Source organism: Ursus arctos, unplaced genomic scaffold (assembly GCF_023065955.2).
Source record: "Ursus arctos isolate Adak ecotype North America unplaced genomic scaffold, UrsArc2.0 scaffold_5, whole genome shotgun sequence".
In the NCBI taxonomy this organism is placed as follows: domain Eukaryota; kingdom Metazoa; phylum Chordata; class Mammalia; order Carnivora; family Ursidae; genus Ursus; species Ursus arctos.
Window position 1 is genome coordinate 90,439,185 of NW_026623067.1, and position 21,077 is coordinate 90,460,261.

Here is a 21,077-nt window from a genome sequence, read left to right on the forward strand (position 1 = left end):
GGCACGGGATCACGCTCAGTAAAGACTACCCGAGCTGAACGTGTGAAAGAAAGGGAAGACTTTTGTAAATCAACTTTTGTAAGTATCCGGTTTTTGTTCGTCTGCTCACTGGTAAAGAATCATCACATCTAAGACCTGTCTCGGGGCAGACCACACCCTGCTAAAGAGGCAGAAAGCTTTCAGTCGGGGGGATCCCCAAGGTGGATGTGCCCGCTCCAGTTGGAGCTGCTGGGCACCGAGCACCTGAGCCGGTCTGAGGAACAGAAGCCGCGGGAGGCTTGCTGGGCACAGTCCAAAGGCCTTCTCTGGGCGGTGCGGGGGCTCAGGGCATAACCGTGACCCCCACGGCCCTCCAAGGGCCAGCACGCGTCCCCCCACCTCTGTTCGATGGGCACGCGTCGCGTCTTATAAGGCAAGTAGAGGAAAGAGCTACAGATTCTTTCAGCGGCAACCTAGATGTTCTGCCGAGAGGCCAGAGGTGACGTCCTGGGGACCTAATAGTCCAGCCCCTGTTGTGGCTCCAGGGCTGAAACCAGGAAGGCACTGGCTTTCCTGTATAAGCAGTTCCCTCCCGGCAGCAGGCAGCGAGGAAGAGGCAAAACCAGAACAAAGCAACGCCAAAAATGAGGAAGTAGGAGGAGGGGACGGAAGGGTCTGTGAGAACGGAGGAAGGCAGCATCCAGGCAGGTTGCACCCTGCGTAACACGCACAGGGCCTGCGTCTCCTGAAGGCAAGAGGACGCGGAGGAACGGTGCTCCTCAACATCGCCGTTAGCGGACAAGCTGCGATCATGAACTTCCTGTGGCGACACCGTGATGAGGGCACATTGTCGCCCCTGTATATCCTGCGAAAAATGCTAACCTCAAATCTAAGACTAAGGAAACAAGCAGACCGTCCAGACGGAGGACTTCCTATGGCACGACAAACCTGGCCTCTTCAGAAATGTCAATGTCATGAAGGACAAGAAGGGTGGGGGACCTGTTCTAGATGAAAGGAGCATAAAGAAACATGGTAACTAAATATAACGTGCGAGCCTTGACTGGAGCCTGGATTAAACAAAAGCAACAAAAGACATGAATGGTACATTTGGGGGAAATTTGAATAAGGACTATATATAACTTCCATCTGGGCTAAAATCCTCGGGTATGATGAAACTGCTGTGGTTAAAAAGAGACGTTCCCCGTTCTTAAGAGGTTTGTACTGATATATTTAGGGTGAAGCATGAGGTCTGCAACTTCCTTTCAAATAGCTCCGGAAAAATATTTCCGCGTGTGCGCAAAATCAAATGTGGCATAGCGTTAACGACTAGTCAATCTAGGCAAAGGGTTTCCTGGGGTTCATTCTGTCATTTATGTAAGTTTGAAGTTTTTCAAAATAAAAAGTTGAGAGGGAAATAAATACCTTACCATTCAGGGTCAGAAGGCCTGACAGAGCGTGGGTACGCTGAGTCTAGATGTGACGTGGGGACCCCAATGATGATCCGTCTCTTAGGGCAGCCACGGGAACTAGAATGCTTTCCTGAAAAAGTGTCACTGCCACACCCAAGTCGCCCCGAAGGCCACAGGAGCAAGTCAGGGTGGGAGCCACCAGCCACCACCCTGGCCGGGTCCTAACTTCGCCAGGAGGGATGGGTTTCTTTTCCCCAAAGAAAACAAAGCTGTAGTTTCAGGACTTCTATTTCAGTCAAATCTTAGCAGCCTGAATTTGTTTTCATTTTTGCTATTGTCATTTTCCAGTTTGTTTCTCTACAACATCACCGCTGACGGCTCTCCCCCAAGCTCACTAGCCACAGCTCCAGGGCCCTTTTCAGACAGGCCCTTGTCTCAAACCCTCAAGAGCAAACAGTGACAAACGCAGAGTAGGCTGTAGGTACCAGTCCCAGACCCCGGGGCTCTCACTGAGGCAGGGATGGGAGAATTTCCAAAGCTTCCAGAAGAAGGGGCAGATGTGCCTCTGACATCCAAATCCGGTCAACACAGTCCTTCCCCAGAACAATGGTCACGATGTTGGTTGGAGTTGTAGTAACACTAGTGAGGCCCCATACTTTAGTCCCATTACAGATGAAAACAGACTTTCACAGGCTGGTCTTGGAAGCAAACACTTCTTTATAATGCTGGCTTTAAGGGAAAACATGTCATGAGTTTCAAATAACCAAAAACCACAATCTAACCTGAAGGGACATGGTCTGTTTAGAAAATTGAGTTCCTGAATCTCAACACTTACAGGGATTCATTTTGAACAAATGTGGTGGATCAATGCCTTGGCATTCGCATCTTATAACCCAAGTGTCTTTGAGGGGCTGGAAAAATTATTGAGTACAATTTGAGGGAAAAATTCCAAAGTAACATAAACTGCAGTGGGGCACTGACCTTTCCTGCCTTCAAGCTTGATTACTCTAAGGAAAGTTCCAGAATGATTTTAGATGGACTCTTCGGTCCCTCTGCCTTGCTGACGTTCGCAGACAGGTCTTGTTTGACCAGGCTCAGATCCCAAGGAGAAAGCACACAGCCAGCTCTGAGGCCTCTAGTGTGAGTCAACTTTCAGAACGTCGAAGTCTCCTCTGTGAGCCACTTGGGAGAAATTAAGCTGCCCAATCAAAGTAAAGAGAAGGGGAAAAAAGGGCAACAAAGGGCTCAGCCTACTCCTTCAGCTACTCAAGGTGCTGTTTTCAGCCCCATCTAACCTTTCCAACCCATGGACTGGTTCCTCAAAGTTCCAGAATCAGGTTACAAATAATCTGATTGTCTTTTAAACATTCTTTGCTGGAGAATAACTGGCTATCTAGTCCCCTCATTCCTAACAAAATGCAAATTTTCTCCAGACAGGCTCCTTTGCCTTTGTAACCACTTCTCTCCAACCCTGCAGAAATCGTTTTTTTGGAGGGGGCAGGGCTGCCTTTCCCTGCCTGACCCCCCTTCTCCTCACTGGGAGTGGCTGCTTAACACTTTGGAACATTTTTCCTGAAGCCATTAAGCCTCGTCGGCCACGAAGCCAGGAAAATCTGGCTTTAATGTTAAACATATTTCATAGTCACAGCCGTGCCAAAGAGGCAGGTTTCATGTGTAAATTCTTCCTTGGTTGCCCTCCAAAAACTACTCATAAGGAGGAAATCTCTATCTAAATGACCCCACCAGCAAACTAGGTATCATATGCTTCCTTTCATCCCAAAGGGGATAATAGTTTAGCCCTGAGAGATTCCAGAAAAATAAGAATTTCTCACCTAAAACCAGAAGAGATCTTAAAATAAGGAGCAGAACCCAACACAGGCTGTGCAAAGGTCCATCGGACCGAGGATTCTGTTCTGTGAACAACGGCTCCAGATGGGCTCTGGCGTTCCACGAACAGAGCCGGGGAAGCAGCCTGCTGGGGAGCGCACCGCACGCACACGCACACACGTGCACTAACATGTGCGCTGCGAGGAGCCCGTGCACACACATCTGTGTTCTGCTCTACGGCAACACCCAGAATCATCTGGCCTCAAAGTGGTGTTTTCTGAGATGGAGGTCTGCAACATCGCGACTCACAACAAACACTGCCATTCAGCCAGGTGCTGGGATGGCACAGCTGTTCCCCCGGCTCCCCCATCAGCACTAGAGACCTCAAAGGACTCCAGGAAGCGGAGCACGCTAACCATACGCACGTTTCGCTGTTTCGGCAGAGGCGCGTGAGAGCGAAACCAGCCATGGAAACACGGGTGCCAACACCAGCAGCAATTGATTAGCTGTGTGGCTTTGGACAAGTGACTCGCGCCCTCTGAACTCTGTCGATTTCACGGGCAGGGGGCTTTACAGGGCCTCACTCAAGGCTGAGGGTTACCCATGAGGATGCGTGTGAAAGCGCCACACGAAGTGAGTGAGCGAAACATGCTACCTGTTACAGCCAGCCTCTCCGACTAGAGCTCTTTGCCAAGCCGAGGGAATAGAAGTCCCGAGCTACCACTCCTACCTTGTCTTTGTCTATTCAATTACCTTTCTTTTCCAAACTGTGTGACCAGGTTTGAACAGAGCAAGAGCAATTTAAGATGCAACGTGACACGGCCGGCACCTTCCTCCTTCCGGGGCCTGGTCCGGTAAGTCAAAGAACTTCCTAAATTGCTGCTTTACTCCTCCAGGGCCTGAGGACAGTGCCCAGGAGCCAGCTTACTGAAGGGGCAGCCTGGCTCTGACAGGTGGGGCTTGAAAACAAAAGAAAAGTGCTTTCCGATGAAGGGAATAGACGGGACTAACTCCTGCTATCTTAAATGACGCCGAGCAAATACACTGCAGCCAACTCTGCATATAAAACCCAGCTCAAGAAAACCTCGGGGTTGCTAACGCAGGCTTGCAAATATAGCATCCATAATGAAACGGCTGCTTTTTAACGATTTCCTATAATGGTGTTTGTATATGGAAGCTTTTCCCCTATTGAAGCAGTTTAATTGGAAAATGGCAAAGGAGTAAGGAGAGGCAGACGTCCAGCTCCAACGAACACACCCGGGGCCCGCGCTCCGCAGCAGCCTCCATGCACCTCGTCCTCGCAGTCCCCATGCCTGCCTTCCTCAGGGACCCGGCAGGTGCAGGCCCTCTGCCTCCCATGCTCTCCCCTGCCCCTGCTCTTTACCTGCCTCGCTCCCGCCCGGCCCTCCGCTTTCTGCTAGATGCGACCTCACGGATGCCTTCGCTGTGGCTCCTGCCTCTGGGGTGCGGCTAGGAGCCACTGTCCATCTCCTGTCGTGGGCCTTACCTCACTGTGGGTCATTCCCGTTTGCTCGTCTGCATCCTCCAGAGAACCGTGAGCTCCAGGACGGCATTCGCTGCTACGCAGTCCCTGGGTGCCTCCTGTGTGGGCACTGTTATAACTGGCAGACGAGACAGCGGACGTCCCTGCCCTCGTGGTGCCTGCATTCTGGATTCTCACGTGAGAGCCTGGTAACCAGTAGTGATACACCATAAAAGAAAGGCACGTGCAGCGTATCAGCAGGAAACACTGAGTGCTGTGGGGAGAACTGAAGCCAGAAAGCACAGAGAGTGCCTGGCAGTGAGGGTGAGGCAAGGCCACAGGGCTCCACCCGGGCCCTCTGACAGTCGGGGAAGCCGAGGGTCGGCTCAGGGAAGGACCGCTCCGGGAAGAAGGAGCAGAGCAAGACAAGCTGGTCAGGTGTGAGGGGCAGCACAGAAGCCAGCGCGGCCCGAGGCGGGGGACACCCAGTTCTGTGGGGGCCTACAGTCCGAGGTCAGGAGTCGGGACGTCACTCTCGGTGTGCGAGATGGGAGCGAGCGAGGACAGCGATCCGAGGGCAGATCCGGTGTCTCACGCCCCCAGTCCCTCACCCGGCATGCAGTGAGTTGCTGAATAAGTGAATCAGGGCCTCCTCTTGGGCAGAGGACACACAGTGACATTGGGCAGATGGGGTCTCCTCCCCCCAGGAGCGCAGTCTCGTAGGCAGAGAAACTACCACTGGCTATAATGAACACATATTTACAGCGGGGAAAAGGGTGGGAAGAAAGGATTTGAGATCCATCGTTTGGGAAAATGAAGGCAGCTCGCAGCACAGACAGGCACGCCAGCTCCTGGGTAGACAGCCGGAGCTATGGAGCGCTCTGCAGGAGCTCCGAGAAGGCCCGCCGTAAAGACGCCCGGCCCACTGAGTAGGTTTATCCCTCCACTTCCCAGCCTTACTTGACTGAGAAACTTTATTGGAGCGTGGGGCACTTATTTCATAAAATACACATTCAGAGACATGAACGGAGGGATCAGCGTAAGCCTATCTCTCTGCCTGAATGGAAACATCCTGGCTGTCTACACCTGCCCCACTCCCGAGGCCGGAAGGCAGAGGCCACAGCCTGGGGCCCCTGGGGCTAGAGACTGTGATGCTGGTATAGCAGCACGGGGGGCGTGGGCACACAGCTGGGATGGTCCCCGGAGCTTGCGTGTGTTCTAACTCAAGGCCTGGATAGGGTTCAGGTGAGTTTCAGAGAGGCGTTTCAGCCTGAAGCCGAGAGCCTGAGGACCCAGGAGGTGCCCCCACTCCTCACTCCATTTCTATCAGCATCACATCGGTATCTGTATACAGCTGTCCACGCCTTTGCGGGCCTCGGCACCCAGCCCTCCTGCTGACCCCTTCCGTTCTAGAGCTTTCTCTGCCCCACTGACTTCCCGGACGCGGCTCCCCTCCTTTCCTCCACAGCTGTGGGCGGCCGACTGCTTGAGGGACTCGCTGACCGCTTCACTTGTTCATCCCCGCAAACATCCCTGAACACACGCTCTGCGCCCGGCCCAGTGGTGGGCTCTGGAGATCTGCTAGTAGATATACATACTTCTGCCCAGTGGAGGTTAACGGGATAGTCAGTCAAGTAAAGAACTAGAAATACATCATTTAAAATTTCAGTTCGGTAGAAGAAGGAGACGAACGGGTCGTGATAGAACCAGCACAGGAAGGTGTGGGCTGGTGCCCGTGAGATGCTTTCAGAGGAAGTGCATTTACACCGAGACTAAAGTGAGGGGGGACGCGCCCCAGCCAGGAGCTCTGCTGGGTCTCCTCCTTGGCTGGTGGCCCCTAAGGCTTAGGCCCCAGTTCTCTGCACTCCTCGCTCTACCGTGGCCTCCCCCTGCTTTGATAACTGTCTGCGCATAACCCAGTGTCTCCTAACTGCTTTCCTTCCGCCCAGACCTCTCCTGTTGGCTTCTCATGGCTACCTGCTGCCTTCTGAAGCATCTCTACCCAGACACCTCGAGACACCTCAAACTTACGCCCAAACAAAACACAGGCACTTCGCCCTGCACTCCCACTTCCTTCAAGTAAACAAAACAAAGCAAAACTCGAAGCAAAACCCCCGGCCCTTGGTCCTATGCTCCTGTGTTGGCACTTGGCAGCGTCGTCACCCATTGTGCGATCTAGACACTCAGAAAAAATCTCCTCATAAATACTTCCTTCTCCCGTTTCTAATCCTTCAGCAGATCTTGCGAACGTTGTATCTTTCTAGATCTTAACTACCACCACCCCCAGCAATAATCGTACCCACCGAGACTTCAGCAATGGTTTCCTAGCTGCCGCCCCCATTTGTTCTTGATCCACCGATTCTCGTTACTATAGAATGACTGATACAAAATGCAAACTTGATCATTGCATCCCCTTCCCCCACTACTCAAATCTTTCAGTGGTTTCTTGTGCATCTTCGACCAAAGGTCAAACTCTCTACCACGGTCTATGAGATCTTGCATGCTATGGTTCCCGCCTACCTCTCCATCTCACACCTCTGGGCCCTCCATCCACAATGACCTCTTTTCATCTCCTTGAACGCATCCACTCTCCCACCCTCCCCTGAATGCACCTCCTCCTTTAACTGGTTAATTCCTATTTACTCTCCAGCTCTCAGCTATCACTTCCTAGAAGCAGCTCTTCTAGAATCTCAAACGGAATCAAATCCCTTTGATAAACTCTCATGGTGCTATGCTCCTTAATGTTACAGCACTTTCATAATTAATATAACAGTGTACCATATTCAAGTCTCTCTCCCCAAAGAAATTTTAGGTTCTAAGAAATCTACATTATGTTTATGCCTCCTTCTCCTAGCCCTTCTTCTATCTTCCCTACATTTGAACATTTCCTAAGATATGGTGCTCCTCCCTCTTCTGACTCCACACTCTTTTGACCACAGAGATCTCCTTACCTCATAACTTCAAAGCCTTTATCCTCAACCCTAATCTCTCCAAAGATCCAGGTAAGTATCTCCAAGTAGACCAGTGGTTTTGCAACATTTTGTGGGTTGACTGCAGCCCGCAGCAGAAACATTTCATTTTACTTACTTCACACACACATACTCAACAAAGAAGTTTCATGAAGTAATACTGTCATTTTATTTTTTTCCTATTTGATTTCACTTAAAAAATATTTTTCATTTAATCTCAAGACCCACTAACAGGTCATGACCTGCGGTTTTAAAACACCGAACCAAGTATTCCCAGATGGACATTTCTCTACAACCTCAAACAATACATTTATTTCCCAACTCATTGCTCAACCGAACATTCTTACTAAGAACTATGATCATTCTCTTAGTCACTCAGGATCAACAGGTTAGAGTCATTTTGGATTCCTTCTTACCCAACCGCTGCTAAAGCCTGTTGGTTCTTCCACCACAATGTGTTGCCACCCATTCCATCCTTCCCATTCCTGCCATCATAGCTCAGACTTTACTGTAACTTGGAACACTACAACAGCCTTTTCAGCTGGTTCCCTATCTCCAGAATTTTCACATAGAAGTAATCTGTGCTTGAATCACAAACATCAGGGCAGAAAGCTCATTCACCTCTTTAGTTTCAACAGAGTAGCACGTACGGGACTCAAATGGCTGTGTTTTCATCTACTCACCAAACTCCTTGACTAATTAAATTTTAATTCAGGCTGCCTCATATTTCTAAGATTACCATTACAATCCAGAAACCAAACTCTGGCTTCGTGCAGTGGTAGGCAGACTCACCCATGTCAGCCGTGACCATGGTGGACTGGTTTTCAGGGATGGAGACAGAGGTCTGGTCTTGGTCCATGCTTCGAGAGTCTTCGTTGACCTCATGTTGACTCTGGCTGAGTTCTGATCGCAGTTCTGAGTACTCATCTTCCTCCCTGAGACAAAAGGAGAGTCAGCCACCACTGACAGACAGAAGACAAATTCCTAGAGAACATGACTTCTAAGGACAAGAAAGACATTCGGAGAGAAAACAGATCTACTCCCCCTCCAACTCTCCTCAGCCATATGGACTAGGACTCTTTCCAGGCCAAATGAATATTCAGTCACCTCTACAGTCCACGGGTGAACCTGAAAGGTTGCTCCTATGTCCACATACATGCCCATATACTGAACAAAATCCACCTAACAGCCTACTAGAAACTTTTTTGCTTTTAAGAGTTTCTGAAGAAATTAGATTTCTTCACCTCGTCAAATTCTGATAGGAAAAACAACCCAAGACCAGAGAACTGGTCTGAGTACTGAGGCTACAGTGAGCAAAATAAGCAGGAGTCTGGTACACAGGAATGTCACATCCTATCACCTGGAGGGTCCCACTGGGGGGCTTTCTCCTTGGAAGAGGATATAAGGAGCTGTTGGGGCTGGAGCTATCAGAAAACCAGCCCCTCACCTGTGCACATCAACCTGGATGCTTTGAGAGGTGTGTCTGGTAAATACCACACTTACTTTCCCTAAAGCAAGTCAGTGGAGTTAGGGGGTAGGAAAAGATGTCGGGGAGAGGAGAAAAATGGACACAGTGGGTGAGTGCACACCACTCAGTGGTCTGTTTCCATCAGTCAGCACCTGTAACAGGAAGTCAACACTTAAATGCTGCCATGCTGCGTCTGCGCGCACACCCCTGCGCCTTCTCAGCCCTTCACAATCCCTCAACCTTTGGTCCCTGAATTAGCTACGGGCAAGTGAAGGAAGCTTACAATTGTAGTATGTCTTTCAAAGCGCATACATACCTCTTCCTAACACCACTGCCATCACTACACACACACTGGACACGGACACGGAGAGGGCAAAATCAGCCCGCTGCGAAGTATTTATCTTGCAAGTGAGCCAGAAGAGAAAACTGTCAGGGGATTTAATTGAGGCTGCAAAGCCCATGGATGTCTGTGAAGAAAGCCAGGAAGAGAAGTCCTCTTGGCTTGGCATTCACTTGAAGTTGTGGACACCAGGGCGCAGAGTCTACAGCCTTGGGTTTGCGGTAGACCAAGATGGTAATGAGGTGACTACTGGAACTAGGGGAAGAGGCAAGTGGCACTTTAAGCTGGGGAGACACAACTATAAATTAGAGAATGTGAAGAACTCTCCAGAGTTCCTCATTCTCTTAAGAAATCAACATCCTCCCAGGGAAGGAATTCAGCTGAGTCCCTCCTTTATAAGGTGTTTTTAATAAAAGCTATCCGGAAATCTGGGGAGACTTTTAACAGATATTAAGCCCCCAGACATGCAAAATATGAATTAGAATGGGAGTGGTAAAGGCAAAAAAATATATAGGTTAATGTTCTATGAATAAGTTAATTATTAGACAGCAGCAAAGCTAACAATAATTAGGTTTAGGAATGAAACAATTATAAAGTACCTTAAGAGTAGCCTTTTTGATCTAGAGGGTAATTGTGCCCTGGTACACCAGCTCTCCCTTCAATCAGCACTTAAAAATCTGATTTTAGTTAACGGGAGGTTTTGTGTATGATGAATAAATTACCTTTGTTACATGGCCAATGTAATCAGCTTCAGCTTGGCTGAGACTGTTTTATAGCCAAGAAAGCCAGATAAATGCTGCTATATCTCTGGTATAAATGGCATTTGCAAAATCGTTAATAGCCACCTTAAACCCTCCTGGCTTGGCAGGTTCCAAAACACATAGGGCCTGCCAAATCTCGTGCTTTGTAAGGAATTACTTCTAGGGATTATTAGGATGAACTTTATACAGCAGTGAATGGGGAAGGGCTAGGAAAAGGAGACTGTTTTTTTTTTTTTAAGGTTTTTTATTTATTTATTTGACAGAGACAGCCAGTGAGAGAGGGAACACAAGCAGGGGGAGTGGGAGAGGAAGAAGCAGGCTCATAGCGGAGGAGCCTGATGTGGGGCTCGATCCCAGAACATCAGGATCATGCCCTGAGCCGAAGGCAGACACTTAACGACTGCGCTACCCAGGCGCCCTGGAAAAGGAGACTGTTGATTGCACGGGCCATTCCTCACTGAGGTCAGGGCACAGCCTGAAGGACAATCACACTACACTGGAAAGGTCATCTTGGGCAAAAGACTTTCAGGGCCATGAAACGCAAACTAAGGATCCATGGTCAGTGTATTCGAGCACCAAATTAAGAACAGGAAAGCAAAGACCAGATGGATGCTGTCTTCCAGGAGTCAAACGTGTTCACAGCTAATTCTAACCCAAGAAGCATGCTGTGTGGACACAGGAAGAGCGACTGGGGCTGCAGGAGAGAAGTAGTCAGGGAAGACTTTCTAGATGGAGCAGTGCTGCAGAGAAGCCTCTGAATGTGAATGAGAACAGGAACGGAGAGGGATAAGTGGTCGGTATTGCTGAAACCACATGGGGTGCCCAATGGAAACCGTGAGGCTAGAGGGGCACTCAAGCCATTTTGATCAGAAGGTGAACTTACTGTATCGGAGGAGGCAAGTCATTAGAGTTAGACAGGAGAATCAAAATTAAAATGATGAAGTCTAGGAATTCAGGGGATGAAGTGTTGCCAAGCTCTCATATGGAAACACAGAAAACAAGTGGGGGGAAGTGCCGAAGGTCTGTGTTCTTGACTCCAAAGGGAAGGGCAGAGCTGGGCACACATAATTCCTGGTTAAGATTCCTCCTTACGGCAATCATAGAAACAGCTCATGCAAATCAAGTAAATAGTAACGAGAGGCAGAAAGCAACCTTGTGAGATCAGGCAGGGTTCTGTACCACGAAGAAGGAGGTAGAAAAATGGTTAAACTGAACCCACATATTACAGCATGTGTAACCCTTTTGTTTCTCCCACTGACTTTGGTTAAAAAATCCATACAGTTGCACATCCCTATCATCTCCTGAACATCAACACTGGCATCATTCCTAAAAAGAGGCTGGAATCTGGGACTGAGAAAAAACAAAAGCCAATTCTCTCAGGGCCTTTTGTAAGCGGCCGGCCGGTCTGTGATTGCACTGTAGGTAGAGGACTGGTGCTCGGCGCTTTCTCTCTACTCTGTTATTCGGGAGCTCTGGTTCATCCAGAGCAATGGAACGAGAAGGCAAAAGCCTCCATCAGTCCCAGCAGTTTTACAAAAGCAAGAACATGAGGTGTGTTTTCCAGGCTGCTCTGTGCAGCAGGAATCACCTGGCTGGTAAAAATGTCTAGCTAACACCACAGCATCAGCGTCTCAAAGTGACTTCATTGCTTGCTTCCTTCTGCGGTGTATACAGTAACTCTTAGCAAATGGTAACTTATTTCTTCGGGGGGGAAAGGATCTCCCCAAAGAACACCAGCTGCTATTGCTGGAGCTGAGAAGGAAGAAAAGATCCAAGAAGTGATCATTTTAAGCCAAACAAAACAAAACAAACAACCCAGAAGCAAGCTTGATCGACTGATACATGTTGGTAATTATCCACTACTGTCGTAGTTTCTACAGAATTACAAAGTGCTCAGGTGTTTCTCTTTGGAAGATAAAGACTCACCTCACAGGATTCTAAATGTACCTTCATTCACCTAGGAGCATTTGTGAAGTGCTTCCAAGTTGCTCTTAGACAATGATTCATGTGTGCTAGGAGCTTAACTGACAAAACAAAAAGAAAAACGCTCCCAAGGACGCAGGCAGTAGACTGTACCCACCACCTATGTAAGTAGGTGAGACCGGCAGAGATCTTAGGGTTCATCAAAGCCAGGATCAATACTTTTAACTTACAAATAAGACGACTGAAGCTTCAAGAGGCTAAGCGATTTACCCAAGATTCTGCAACTAGTGAGCAATACAGCCTCTTTCCTAAATTTAGGACCAATGAAACAACAAATATAGTGATCTAAGGAGATCTGGTGGTTGCTGCTGACGATGATTTTTAAAGATTCCTTCTTATTACAGGCTAGGGGTGAAATGATCTTATCTGAAAAGGGAAGAGTCAATGAAGGGCTAATTCTTTTCCCCACTTTCCAGACCTGAAGCTGAAGTACTATGGAATCAGTAATATTTGATACAAATATTACTGCTTTAGCAACCCCCATGTCTATTCTATGTTGGCATGCACATTCATGCCTTGACACTGGATTGATCTGGGGACAAGACCCAGGTGGACACCTGCCTGCCTTGGCACCTGTCAGTCAACTATGTCCGGCTAACCCAGCCTACCTGACCTGGTGGGGTTTTGTTGAACTACACTCTTCCTGACAAGTAAAGGCAGATTTGCCCTGAAATGCCATCATTCTTTTAAAGAACAAAGATTTTTTAGATACAACGAGGAAATGTATTCCTTTCGATTCTCCTAGAGGCTCTAAAGCAGGAAATCAGTGTTAAGTCCCAATTCTTGCTGCAATTCCACCTCTTATTTTTCCCTCTAGCACAAAGGAAGACAGACTCATCTACGAATCTTTTGGTGAATAACTGGGCAAATGGAAAGGTCAGGCTCGTGGCACAGGTATGAGTTTTTAGAGGCTGGACTACATTAGAGTAGACGGGATTTGCATATTATCTTTGTTGCCAAATTCGCATTGTGCAGACAAAGGAGAAGGGGGAAGTGCCAATGCAGAGGGAGGTATCAGAGAGGAGGGGTCAGTGCTGTAGGGCTGCAGCCATTCGAGGTGAAAGGGGAGGGGAGAGCCCAGGGTAAGAGCCAAGGCTGAAGGCGAATCTTAGGAACAGAAGAAAAGATACAGGGTCCTAGAAGTTCACGAAAAACACACCAGGAAGGAAGATTTGGAAGCAAATCCTGCAGAAAAGGAGCAGAAACAAGAAAAGGTCCCTGGATTTTTCAGTTAAGAAGTCATTAGTGATTTTCAGGGGCGCCTGGGTGGCTCAGTCAGTTAAGTGTCTGCCTTCAGCTCAGTTCATGATCTCAGGGTGGTGGGATCGAGTCCTGCAGGGAGCCAGCTTCTTCCTCTGCCTCTGCCCGCCCCCTCTCTTGCTCTCTCGCTCTCACTCTCTCAAATAAATAAATAAAATCTTAAAAAAAAAAAAATCTCCTCAGTAAACAAAAGAGCTCATGTTTAATTTGCTTAGAAATCCACTCCCCCATTTCAAAGTGCGCTACTGATGTATTTTTCCATTTTCCCCATCCCATTATATAATCTCCCCAAGTCAGATGAGCATTAAAAGAAGCCACTCATAACATAGTTAAGTGAAAAAGCATATATTACAAAACATTGTTTGCTACATGATCCAATTTATTTAAAATATTCATGAATACACATACAAAATGTTCAGTGTGTATTCCTGGGAGATGGGATTTAGGGTGCATTAGGCAGGGTTCAGTGAGGAACATGAACTACACTGGGTGGTGCAAGTAGAAGAGATTTAAGTTAGGCAGTCCCACGCTTGCGTAACTGGTGGAAGGACCAGAGAAGTGTGGGTGGAGGCCACCGGGAGCGGTCAGATTTGCCATCCCAGCGGTGGATCCCTCCTCAAAGGTCAGTGAACTGCCACTGCCTTCACACCTGCCCACAGCTCCCGGCTCTGACGTGCAGGACCTCATGCCCACGAAAGCCTCTGAAACAGCTGCCACCATCACGGCCTGAGGAACGATGGCTCCCACCTCCCTTCCACTTTCCAACCCACTCAAAGGCACCTCACTGGCAGAACCAAAACTGTCTCCGGAACCCAGCTATTAAGGCAATCTGGGAAGTAGTCCCAAGATCCAGCCTCTTTGATTCTGGGGAGAGTAGAGAGAAGGGGTGGGAATGGAACCAGGTGCTAGATAACATGTCATCGGCCACCCTCTTTGGCTACCCGACAACCATACACAGCCTCTCTCACACGCTGAAATTTCCAGATTGCAATAGCAATGACACCAAGCTTCTGTAACCATCCCTCATTCAAATGTGAATGGATTCACTTTCTCACCAAAGTGGGAGACCCTGAGTCCCATCAGTATGGTAGCCACCGTCAGGCACCCACTTCTCTTCTAGTTCAGTGGCAAGTCCTCGTAGATACCATCTAATCTAACCACCAGATAAGTTTCACCAATACCAGCTCACCTTGCATAATAGGAGAAATTAAGAGGATAAAATAAATTGAATATACACACAACTAAGCACGAAAATATGCACAGTCTAGCCGTCCTTCCTGCAACTGGCCATAAGACTAGAGTTGATGTTTCTAACTTCCTTCTTCCACTAGGAAATCCCTGTTTTCTTAGTGTTTGGCCAGCACCTTAGCTGGTTAGAGTTCTTCACGGAGTGAAATAATTAGCAATCTTTATTCCTGAGGGACCTAGCCCTAAGTATATATACCCGGCACCCCTCACCTGGGATCAGATTGCTACAGAGTCTGCAAGCAAAGACAGACTAGCTTTATCAGACAGGGAGGCGGAGTACTTCTGTAGGACCGGAGTTTGTAGGCTCTAGGTTTTCTGATTCACTGAAACCTACCAGGTGTCTCGATTCAAATTCTCACCATTTCTTCTTTTCCTATCAATGCTTCATCTTTACCTTAGAGATCTGATGTGGCTGTGAATTCAGCTTATGTTGGAATTAGCCACCTGCAGTGTCTGATTCTTGGCTGTGTTAGCCCTGTGGCTACAGGAGATGGGAGGAGTATCCTCTAGGGCAGCCACAGAAGGCCCCCATTCTGACTGTGACTTGAGATGAAAGTTTAAAGCTATGAGGCTTTTTTTTTTTTTTACTTAAGCAATTTAGTATTGCTTACATATGGCTATATCATAGCTTACTATGATAAACTATTACCGTACTAATTATTTTCCAGCACTTCCAATAAATTCCTAACTCAGGCCCAAACAAAAGTGACAAGAAAGTCTATAAGGTACCAGCATTGTATCGGACTAGTGTGACAATCCATTCTGCACCCCTTAGATTTGCGAGGGCTGTTGGAGTTCCTCCAAGGTGTCTGGCTTCCACCGCACTCAGTCTAGCACAGCATCTCAGGACCTGAGGGCAAACCAATCCCTGGAGTGCTGGGGGCAGGAGACATGCCTTAGCTGAGGAGGTCAGGGGACCAGAAGAGCCTTGTCTTCCTGGCCCACATGTCTGCAAGGCCTGCGGGGAGTCCCCTCAAGGAGGGGGCAGCTCGTTTACATAGTGGAAACTGGCAGAATTTAATGTGACATCTGCACTGAAACGATATCCCTTTAAATAAAAGGCACCAATAAATGTTTATGGTCAAGAAGCTCACTGTATTTTAACACGAAGCAGTTTGGCCATTATATTCAATTTAAACATCCCGAAACTGAGTTTTCCAGGTGACGTGTGGTGCTTTTTTTTCCACAACTCACTGAGCCCATTTGCCCTCACCTTCTCAAGTGCTTCAAAGTGCAACATGTTTTAATGGAAATTACAAATTTGCCAATGTACTCTGTCAGCCTCCTTTAAATCTGCTATAATCATTTCTCTGGTCTGAAAATTCTTCTCTGCTCATGCGTTTCTAACCTACAATCACTTGACGACCGGGATACAATTTAAAGGCCTTGAGGGTCTAAACTGGAGTATGGAATTTACCGTGTGGCTCCAGTTCAGTGCTAAGTTCCCCACGATTTTCCCCAGAAAACCAGAGGCCCATCAGGACCCTCATCAAATAGCCCTGTCACTCCTCTCTCAGACTTGGAGCAAATGCGCCCGGACAGTCTTCTAACCGGGACTTCTGGAGGGAGAGTTCAAAGCAGTTGCCTCTACGACGGCCCCGATCGCGGCTGGACAAACATTCAGTGAACGAAGCCCTCTTTCTCCATAAAGGTGGGTGACAACCATTTGCTTTCCTCAGGGCTGCTCCCCCAGGACAGGCAGGAAGATCAAAGTTCTCGTCCCCGGCTAAGTCACTCAAAGCAAACCCCTCCTCGGAACAGCTGGGCAGACACACCAATTACATGCTGCACGCAAGAGCCTTAGGGGTTAACTGATTGACAAGGAAAGCAGGGCCCCCAAGTCACTGTCATGGAAAGAATATTAAGTAAAAGCAGAGAGACTGTGGGTTCTAACTCCACCTCTGGCCTCTGCTAACTGAAACTTCAAAGGAATCCCTTAATATTTTTAAGCCCCAGCCTTTTTGCCAGTAAAATCATATATCCGATCTTGTTCCCTACCCTAGGAGTTTGTAAGAGGCCACATCGATGTTGGTAAGTCAACTTCGGGTGAGCTCAAGATGTTAGATTATCTCGAAGCAGACGTACTGCTTAGTCCTAAGCCACACTCATAGGTCTCTCAAAATTCCCAGGGGAGGCACACAGCTCGCACATCGAGAGCAGACCTGGTGGATTCGAGAGGTGGTAGGGACACTGGGAGACGGACGGGCACCCTTCAGAACTCGCTCACCAATCATTTCACCCACTTCTGCTTCCACACTCTCATCAGCAAGCTGAGGATTACAGCTCCCAGCCCGGCTACCTTCCAGGGGAGCCCTCACGGCGATCAAGATGAGAACAGAATAGTGGAGGGGAAAGGGCATGGTTAACATGGTAAAGAGCGTTGTTAATAACTGTAAGTCTTAGCTGCAAATAAAACATCATTCTTATTCATCGGGAGGACTTCAGCTCCAAGAGCCAGGTCAGAGCCCAGAGGGGCAGAGAGAAAGGAGCCGCTGGGAGCTCACTACCTGATGGTGGTGCCTTGCAAGCGGTCTATCTTCTTATTGAGCTCAGCAATGATGCTGTGGAGTTCCGTGATGCGCTCCTCGTACCGAAGCGTCGTTCGCTCCTGGACATCCTCATGTTCTCTCATGAGGTGGGACTGCTCACACTGGGATCAAGAGAACAAGACAGAAGTGCCAATGAGTGGACACACCTATGGAGGGGTGATGCTCAATTTTACGGTCTCAAAGCACCACAACCTCAACGTCGGCCATGCTCCGAATAAACACAGCACGCGCATCAGCCAGGAATCCCCGAAGCCACAACGACAGTTAAATTTTATAATGCACCCCTCCCCTGCCGCCATGGACAAAGTCTTTGCCTTTGTAGCATTCGTTCTGTCTTTGGGGGGAAGTGCGTCTGCCATTACTGACAATCTCTGTGGCATTATCTAAGTCTCTCGCTTTTCCCTCGCCAGGAAGTAGGCAAGTGGCCCGAGCTGGATCCATCAGATACCTTCTTTTGGGAATATGAATCTTGAGCGAATGGACGTAAGATTGCATGGAGTTCACTCACTTGACTGAGGGGCCTGACACCTAGACCCCCGAGCTTTCCCCCATGTTCCCTTGTCACTGTTCAGTTTTCCTTGTACCGATGCATTCCTTTGTCTTTTAATGAAAAATTTATTTATTTTTAATTCATTCCCTTTTTTGTTGCCATTGCTGGGGTATGTTTCAGCCACTTTTCAACCAAATAATCCTAAATGGTATGGCAACATTTCTTATCTGGCTGGTTAGCTGCAGGTCTCATTCCTTCCAATTTCCTTTTCTACCAGACTAGGAACTCTGGGAAGGCAGGAGCTGGGTGTTTTCATGATTTAGCCCTAACACCTGGCAAACGGCGTGCCTCACTGTGGTCGACCTAGTAGCGTTATGGAACGAATCACCTGCAATATATCCCCCTGTCAAGGAGACTGCTTTGCAGAAACAATGGCAGAAGAAGCTGAGGCGCTTCCCTTGCTCGGCATCTGATGGTCTAACAGGCAGCAGACGCTTTAAAAACATTTTTGTAGCTTGAGTTTAGATGCTAAGGAACCTGTTCATCTCCTTCACTTCTCGGCCCCTCCTCAACGCCCCACCAGTCCCTGTGCATTTAATCTCGTTTGCATAACAATACAACACTCATCAGTGATGGAACAAGGAAGCTAGCTTCTGTCCCTGTCTACTGCATTCAGCCCTGATTAATTTCCTGTCCAGCAGAGGAATTTTAATTTTGTTTCAGTGAGGCTTTCCTAATGCCAGGAGCCATATGTACTTGCCAGCTTTGCACTTTCAGGGCCGGTGGCAGACGGGCGAGGGTAAGACTTCTCACCCACCAAGTTCAATGTCCTCTTCCCTCCCTAAATCTGTTGCCTTCCATGGGGTAACCCAGAAGCCACTGGGCAGGGACAAATGCCTTCAAAGATAAGCAGAACACTACAAGCCCAACTCCATCCTGAAACAGAAGTACGCAGCAAATAAGTCTGCTAAATATGGTGGTATATATCTCGGCTGAGACCACACCTACAAACCACCTTATCAGTATTAATGTAGGGGCTGCTCAGAGCTCCAGGAACAAGATTGGAGACAACGAGGTTGTGGAAGCTGTATCACAGATCTTTGTGAGATGGCTACTGTCAGAGAAATAGTGATGTGAACTTCTGTTCTCAGGGACAACCGGCAACATCAAATTACCTCAAGGTCAAACACACAAGAAGTACCTGGAAACTGAGGCAAGGATAAAGTCACGCCCACAGGGAAGCTGTCCTAAACAGATCAAAACCCTAAGAAGCCACAAATACTCTTTCCATGAAGTTATGCCTTTTCATCCATGACCTACCATATTTTATAAGGAACAACAGAAGTCCACAAAATGACAGTGTGTCAGAGACAATATCTGTCAATAAATGAAAAAGGTTCATATTTCTCTGGAACATACTCACAGCGGAATACAGTTTCTCTCCATCCCTGCAAAATATCTAGGAGCTTTTGCTGTTAATCTTTATTTCTACCTTCAAATTGTGTAAGTGTGTGTGTGTGTGTGTGTGTGTGTGTAAGTGTGTGTGTGTGTGTGTGTGTGTGCACGCACAGTACGTACGTGTGTCAGTGTAGCTGGCACTCTTATGAAAACCACCAGTTTTAGGTCTTAAAATAATTACAAGATAGGGGCACCTGGGTGGCACAGCGGTTGAGCATCTGCCTTCGGCTCAGGGCGTGATCCTGGCGTTCTGGGATCGAGCCCCACATCAGGCTCCTCCGCTAGGAGCCTGCTTCTCCCTCCCCCACTCCCCCTGCTTGTGTTCCCTCTCTCGCTGGCTGTCTCTATCTCTGTCGAATAAATAAACAAAATCTTAAAAAAAAAAAAAAAATTACAAGATAATACCCAGCCTGACCTGGATCTCGTTTATGAGATAACTCCTATTGCACGGTCATCTTGCGTGCTCCTCCCCTTTGGTTTTCCATACTCAGCTCTCTAGGGCTACAAATCACTGTGAAACGGGGCGCCCGGGTGGCTCAGTCAGTAAGTGTCTGCCTTCGGCTCAGGTCATGATCCCAGAGTCCTGGGACAGAGTCCCACCTCGGGGTCCCTGCTCAGCACAAAGCCTGCCTCTCCCTCTGCCTGCGGCTCCTCCTGCTTGTGCTCTCTCCCTCTCTCTCCGACAAATAAAATCTTTACTTAAAAAAAAAATCACTGTGAAATGCTTCCCTTTACAAACTGAACAGCTCTCACTCTCCTTCATCTTTTTTTCAAGATTTTTATTTATTTGAGAGAGAGAGAGAGAGAGGAGGCACATGATGGAACGAGCACCAGCAGGGGGAGGGGCAGCGGGAGAAGCAGACTCCCCACTGAGCCGGAAGCCCAGGGGTGGGGCTCATTTCCAGGGTGCCAGGATCACGACAAGCCAAAGGTGGATGCTTAACAGACTGAGCCAGCCAGGTGCCCCTCACTCTCCTTTAGTTCCCCACTTACAGCTCCTCCTTCACAGTCTTTAGAGGTCAAGAGCCCACCACCACCACCAGGGCAGACCAGAAATTGCAAAATTCACTTAAAAATGAAGATGTGCAAAGATTCATACAAGAAAAAGGCACACGATCTACTGATAATCACCAAGAGCCCTCTGGGCCTCCCTGGTGACTGTTGTGAGCTGCCTAACAGGTAAGATTTGGGTGGGGAGGGGGGTGCCCAGGTTGCCGGCAGAGCAGATGGCCGATGCCCAGATAACAAGAGCATGCTCTCTGGTACTGTACCATCTTCGCCCCTGCTTGTAACTGGGAAGTCTGCCTGGAGGGTATGAGTATGAACAAGAGACAACAGGAAGCCTGATGATTCAGACAGAACAGCACTTGTAGCTAAAAGGAGACAAAAGACTCATAATGTATATTTGGAACTAGGGGTTCATTTGGGAGCAGCAACAAGAATATATCGGAGAAAAAAAATCTGAGCTGAAGGCAAAGATATATGGTTTATGTTCCTATATTTTTTCCATAAGTGTGGTTTCTTAAAATAGTGGAAAGCCTCTATAATTTAATTCTTCCTAAAAATAATAGATATATCTTGATTTTCCATAACATTTAAGATACCGGGCTGAATGCCACACGGTGGGGGTCACTATGACATGTCCTCTGAAGGGAACTGCAGTCACAGCTTCCAGGTGGAATTCTCTGCTGGAGAATAAGAAACGTGGACAGAAATGGAGGGTGGGCCAAGGAGAAATGATAGACCGGTACCCTGGAGATTGTTTACACAGTGAAAAGAGAACACTGGGAAAGAATTATCAAAACGCCCAGCCTCAAGGTGACTGGATGGCTTGAGAAGACACTGCCCAAGCC

The 21,077-nt window shown here is 48.1% G+C and overlaps 1 protein-coding gene across 5 annotated transcripts in view; it reads right to left on the reverse strand.

Moving 5' to 3' along the window:
- MCC (MCC regulator of WNT signaling pathway) overlaps positions 1-21,077 on the reverse strand; it is a 374,574-nt gene that overhangs the window by 76,939 nt on the left and 276,558 nt on the right. For all 5 annotated transcript variants that reach the window (XM_044383954.3, XM_057307354.1, XM_026498446.4 and 2 more), the window contains 2 exons: positions 17,235-17,377; positions 8,460-8,602 (listed from right to left, as the gene is read on the reverse strand). In XM_044383954.3, the coding sequence (XP_044239889.1) occupies positions 8,460-8,602; positions 17,235-17,377 (286 nt within the window). The remainder of the gene's footprint in view (positions 1-8,459; positions 8,603-17,234; positions 17,378-21,077) is intronic.